We start from the raw sequence: 6,216 nt of genomic DNA on the forward strand, positions 1-6,216 counted from the left end.
CTCAGAAATCCACCTGCCTCTGCCTCCCAAGTGCTAGGATTAAAGGCGTGCACCACCACTGCCCAGCCACTTGTAGTTTTTAAATGTTTTGCTTTTTAAAAACGCTTTGGCTGAGCTTTGGCTACTCTACCTGTGGCTATTATTAAAGGACTCGTGTAGGTTTTTTTTTGTTGTTGTTTTTGTTTTTCGAGACAAGGTTTCTCTGTATAACTCTGGCTGTCTTGGAACTCATTCTGTAGACCAGGCTGGCCTCGAACTCAGAAATCTGCCTGCCTCTGCCTCCCAAGTGCTGGGATTAAAGGTATGCGCCACCACCGCCCGGCTAGGACTCGTGTAGTTTTAATTGGCTTAATTAGACTAGTTGTCAGTCTAACTATCTCGTATGGTTTTTCACCATCTGGTATGTGCCTCTTGAAGTCCTTGAAATGACATACTTTATCTACCTGGCCTCCTCTCCAGACCACTAAAGTTTCATTGCAAAGGCTGGAGTCAGAGGGTGATGCCGCACGGCATTCTGGGGAGTGTAGTCCGGTCCGGAAAATGAACGCCCGCCCCCCTCCGCGCACAGGGGAGTGATTTAGGGGCGGGAGTTCTAATCCCTTTTCCGCAAACGTCTCTCAAGCGTCGAGAGGGCGGGTCTCCACGGTTACTTTGGACTGGTAAGCAGGGTCTGCGCATGCGTACTAGCTGCTTTGCGTCGCACTTTCAAAGGTGTTCTGGGAGTTGTAGTCAGAGGTTCCGGGCCCTCCGAGGACGTTAGCTGCCCTCTGAGCTCCCAGGGAGGATGGATCCCGGGACGGACTCGGCGCCGCTTACCGGCCTGGTTTGGTCGTCGGCCTCGGCGCCACCGCCGCCGGGTTTCAGCGCGGTGAGTAGGGGCGCGCAAGGGTTGCGGGGACGGGCCAGGGAGGAGACGACGCCCGCTGACCTGTGCGACCCGCAGATCACCTGCACCGTGGAGGGCGGTACAGCCAGCTTCGGCCGTGGCTTCGCGCAGAAGGCCGGCTACTTCCTGTGCCTGAGCACAATGGGCATCCCGGAGGTGAGCACGGGTGGCCTGAGCCTGAACCGGAGCCTGCCCCGCCCCTCGCCCTACCGGCCGACATCCTCGACCCTCCTCCATCTCTCTCTCGACACTTACTGCTCACACAGTTGACCTTTCCCCTCCCCGCTGACTGCCCCCTTCCACCTGCCCCCTCTCGTGCTCCCAGAACCCTCAGGACAATGTGGTAGTGGACATGCAGATCGTGATGGACAAGGGCCCCCTGCCGTCAGGCTTCTCTACAGTCAACGACCCTCAGGATATCAGTAAGATCCTTGGGCATGGGAGAGCGACAGGCACAGGGAACGGCTGCTGGTGTATGTTTGGAATAGGACCTAGCTGAGTAGGGAGGCACAACCTGTAAATGCAGACTTCTGGAAGCTGAAGCAGGAGAATGGTGGGGAAGGCCATTCAAGGCCAGCCTAGGCTACAGAGTGAGACCTTGTCTCAACCCACTACTCCTGAGTTAAATAGTTGACACACACTTGTCTTAGCACTCAGGCTGAGGCAGGAGGATGGCTCCGAGTTAGTATCCAGCCTGGGCTACAAATCGAGACCTTGCCTCAGCTTTTTCTAAGAATCTGAGCATAGTGGGACACACCTGTCGCTAGCCTGGGCTATATGAAATCCCACCCCTAAACAAACAACAGCCCCCGATGCCCCAGGCATACCCACCTTCCTCCCCGACACTGGTCACTGCTGCTTGCCCCCTGCTTCTGTGGCGGAGTGAGTCCTCCTGGCCATTCTCTTTTCCTTTCCAGGCTCTTGCACAGCGAGTCCTCCTGGAGCTGGCTTTCCCTGCTCTCTGCATAGCTCAGCCTCCCCTCTCCCTTCTCCCCTGCCTAACCCAGCTGCCCGCCTCCCCGATGGTGCTTGGTTCTCTCGGTGTCTTTAGTGTCTGATGGCAGGCTGCCGTGCAGAGGGTCAGGTCAGTGTGCAGACAGAGGAGGCTTCCGCAGATTCTCCTACCCTCCTTTTGCAGCTATCTCTTGACTTAGTGTTTCATTGGTTTGGGGGGACAGGGTCTCAATGTGTAGCCCCGGCTGGCCTGGAGCTTCAGTCCCCTCCTTCAGGATTCGTGGGCATGAGCCATTGTGACCAGCCCCTTATAATCTGCAAGGTGTGGGGGCTGCTCTTCTTCATCCCAGTACTTGAGAAGCTGAGGCAGGAAGATTGCTTCCAATTCAGAGCTATTTTAGGCTATGTGGTGAATTCCAGGGCAGCATCGACTACAGAGTGAGATCCTGGGCTGCCGGGCGGTGGTGGCGCACGCCTTTAATCCCAGCGCTTGGGAGGCAAGGCAGGCGGATTTCTGAGTTCGAGGCCAGCCTGGTCTACAGAGTGAGTTCCAAGACTTCCAGGGCTACACAGAGATACCCTGTCTTGAAGAAACAAACAAACAAACAAACAAAAAAGCTAGGGCTGGAGCATAAGCTGAGTTAGCAGAGTTCTTCCCAGTGTGCACAAAGTCTGGCTCCATCCCCAGGACCACACCTACAGAGTCAAGAGGTTGAAGCAGTATTGGGCATTCAGGGTCATCCTTGGCTACATAGTGATTTTTTTTTTTGTAAAGATTTATTTATTACTATACATAAGTACATTGTAGCTATCTTCAGACACACCAGGAGAGGGCGTCAGACCTCATTACAGGTGGTTGTGAGCCACCATGTGGTTGCTGGGACTTGAACTCAGGACCTTCAGAAGAGCAGTCACTGCTCTTACCCGCTGAGCCATCTCACCAGCCCGGCAACATAGTGATTTTGAGGCCAGCTTGGGCTACATGAGATTGTCTGACAAACTCAAATATATTCACATAATAGAAAATAGCCCTCCTGGACTCATGGCGCACACACAATAGCCGTAGGTTGGATTTTGTGTGTGTGTGTGTGTGTTTTGAGACAGGGTTTCTTTGTATAGCCCTGGGTGTCCTGAAACTCACTCTGTAGACCAGACTGGCAGGTTGGATTTTTTAAAAGAGGAGTTTGTGACCCGTTGGGTTATAGGACCAGGAAAAGTGAGGTTGGGGTGCTAAAATAGGTACTCCACTGTTGATTCCGCAGTCCCTCCTCAAATGTCAATCTGTTTCACTGATTCCAAAGAAGTTAGCAAATCTCCTATTTATACTTTAACCAGCTCCCCAGTGTGGCCCCTGACAGTGTTGTCCCTACAAAGTACAGGTGAGCATCTTCCGGTGCTCTCATCCCAGTGGTTCAGTCCCATCTCTCACTCCCTGCCCCTACTCCCAGAGGCCTCTGTGTCCAAGAAGAAACGCATGTGTGTGAAGCTGATGCCCCTGGGGACAGCTGACGTGGTTGTGAGTGATGTGAAGCTGAGTGGGAAGGCCAAGACCGTGCCTGGATACCTGCGAGTGGGGTAGGTGAGCATCCCGTCCCAGCTCCCGTCCCTGCATCTCTGCGTGTGGGGATGGCATCTCGTGGGCCCCGTGGTCAGTATGCTGATTGGCATGAGGGTGAGCTGCTTAAAGAGAAACACCCCCAAACGGTGGCCACCCGGAGATGCCCTGCTCTCTTCCCCTTTACTCCAGGGACATTGGTGGCTTTGCCATCTGGTGCAAGAAATCCAAAGCCCCAAGGCCGGTGCCCAAGCCCCGCACGCTCAACCAGGACATGCGAGGCCTCTCACTGGACCCACCCAAAGAGCCCAGGTGAGGCTCAGGCACCCCCATGGGCAGATGGGCCGGGAGGCAACCCGACTGAAGTCACTGTCCCCTACTCCCCAGCAAAGGCAGCCACCCAGAGCGGACACTGTCCAGGCTGGGCTCTCGGGCCTCCACGCTACGGAGGAACGACTCCATCTACGAGGCATCCAGTCTCTATGGCATCTCAGGTGAGCACAGAGTGAAGAAACTAAACCTAGGGTGGGAGGTGGACTCTCTGGGGTTGTTCCTGGGACTGTGCCCTGGGAAGACAGGGCGGGATGAGGCCTCTCCTTGGCCTGCCCTCTTGAGCATTTAGTTTTTAAGATTTATTTTTATTCTATATGTGTGGGTGTTTTGCCTGCAAGTGTCTGTGCATCATGTGTGCACATGGCCCTGGGAGGCCATAAGTGGTCTCTGGGTCACCTGGAACTTGGGTTAAAAAGGGTTGTGAGTTGCCAAGTGGGTGATGATAGGACCTGAACCCATGTCTCTGCAAGAGCAGACAGTACTCATAACTGCTGAGCAGTCTCTTCAGGACCCAAACTGTATTTTCTCCCCTCGGTGGCTGTAGAGAGGGGGGCAACTGGGACCTCACACTCTGCAAGTGCTCAGGGCAGAATCCAGGCTGTGTTGTGTGACACTTTTCATGGGTGACATTAACACACTTGACACTGGCAGGGCACCACCAACGAACCAGGGCTGTGAGAGCCCGCTTCAGGGAACTAGGGTTTGGGTTTGCAGTCCATGGGTGGGTTCCAGGATTGTGTGGGACCCTGAAGGAGCTTCAGTGCCAGAAAAATCTCATCCCACGAGCCCATGGCTACATGATGGGTGCCCTAAAGGGAGCTTCCCATACTCCAGACTTGAGTGGGTCAGGTGAGATTAGGGAAGAATGACACTCAATGGTTGAAAGTCAGCAGGAGGGAGAGGGGTCAGCTCTCAGGAGAGTACAGCAACCTCCTCACCCTGTTCTCCTGTGAGGGACCACACACAGCGAGCAAGCCTGATCTCAGAGTCACTTACCAGCAGTCAGAGCAGCTCTATTGAAGATCAGCTGTGCTCCCTGGGTGGTCATAGGGAGCCCACAGGTTCTGGGTTCTTCCTCCTCAGCCTCCCTGGGTTCTTTCATTGCAGCCATGGATGGAGTCCCCTTTACCCTGCACCCGAGATTCGAGGGCAAGAGCTGCGGGCCCTTGGTGAGTCAGCAGTATCCAGAGATCTAGGGCTCTAGTCAGTCACTGTTCAAGGGGCTGTGACATTCCTGCTTCTGTATGACTGGGCACAATGACCATGACGTGAATGGGAGATGGATACAGGCCAAGGAATCTCAGATTAGGGATTTGGGAAGTGGGGTAAGACTCTCTGGCTAGTGTGGGGCCAGTCCTAGAAACTGGGAGCCGTAGGGGCAGGCATGGTGGTGCATGCGGGACATCCCAGTACTCAGGCGGCAGAAGCTGGAGGTCTGTAGCTCACATGACTTTGAGGCCAGCCTGGGCTAATTGAGACCCATCTGGGAACTTGGTGCATGCTTGAAGAGGTGGCTCATCCCGTAAAGGCACTCACCACTGAGCATACCTAATTTCAGTCTCTGGGTCCCACACAGCAAGAGAGACCAACTCCTGGGAGTTATCCTATGACGACATAGACAGACCTTGGTGAATGTGTGTGTGCACGTATGTACACACACCACAGTTCAGTGGGACTCAGGCTTCACTCTCTGACTTCTGTCCTTTAGAACTTGACTGCCTTTGGGGACCTGACAATTAAATCACTAGCAGACATTGAGAAGGAGGTAGGTACAGGGTGCATGAGGTGCTGGGACCCCAGCCCTCCCCTCAGTCATTCCCAATGTCCCCTCAGGCCCCAGGCCCTCCTTTAGCCCCGCCCCCTTTGCTTCCCAGTATAACTATGGCTTCGTGGTGGAGAAGACCGCAGCTGCACGCCTGCCCCCCAGCGTCTCATAGGCCAGCCCCAGGGGCCACCTGGCCACCTCCTGCCTTGCAGCACCGCTGATTGACACCCAGCCTCTCAGCCGGGCTGCTTGCACAAAGGGTCTCTTGCCTGGTGGTGCAGGGGTGGCTGGGGCAGAGCAGCAGCCTTCTCTCGTCAGAAGTCTGTGTCTAGAGGCCACATATGCACCAGCAGTAAACAATACCTGGGACCTACTGTGTGGAATCTTTTGTTTTCTTTATTTTAAGATATATTTTGAATTATACATATGCACGTGTGTGCCTGTGTGCATGTGTGTGTGTGCATGTGTGTATGCATATGTGTATGCCAGTGTGTGTATGTGTGTGTGTGTGTGTGTGTGTGTGTGAGTGAGTGTGAGTGTGTGAGTGAGTGTGAGTGTGTGTGTGTGTGGTGCTTTTGGTGGCCAGAAGAAGGCATTGAATTTTCTGGAGCTCTGAGCTGAGACACTGGCCAGCTCAGCTGTGGCCTCAGCCTTAAGTATTTATTTATTTATTTATTTTTAAGATTTTTTTTTTTTCCTGAGACAGGGTTTCTCTGTGTAGCC

At 54.0% G+C, this 6,216-nt stretch overlaps 1 protein-coding gene across 1 annotated transcript; it reads left to right on the forward strand.

Moving 5' to 3' along the window:
* The first annotated feature begins 704 nt into the window (after positions 1–704).
* On the forward strand, positions 705–5,867 carry Mvb12a (multivesicular body subunit 12A). Its single transcript, XM_031342984.1, has 9 exons — positions 705–868; positions 944–1,042; positions 1,212–1,308; positions 3,289–3,415; positions 3,588–3,707; positions 3,783–3,889; positions 4,836–4,897; positions 5,437–5,493; positions 5,603–5,867. The coding sequence occupies exons 1-9, from the start codon at positions 785–787 to the stop codon at positions 5,663–5,665; spliced, it is 816 nt and encodes a 271-aa protein (XP_031198844.1). The 5' UTR covers positions 705–784; the 3' UTR covers positions 5,666–5,867.
* The last annotated feature ends 349 nt before the right edge of the window (positions 5,868–6,216 follow it).

The sequence above is a fragment of the Mastomys coucha genome, unplaced genomic scaffold (genome assembly GCF_008632895.1).
Source record: "Mastomys coucha isolate ucsf_1 unplaced genomic scaffold, UCSF_Mcou_1 pScaffold22, whole genome shotgun sequence".
NCBI classification, from domain to species: domain Eukaryota; kingdom Metazoa; phylum Chordata; class Mammalia; order Rodentia; family Muridae; genus Mastomys; species Mastomys coucha.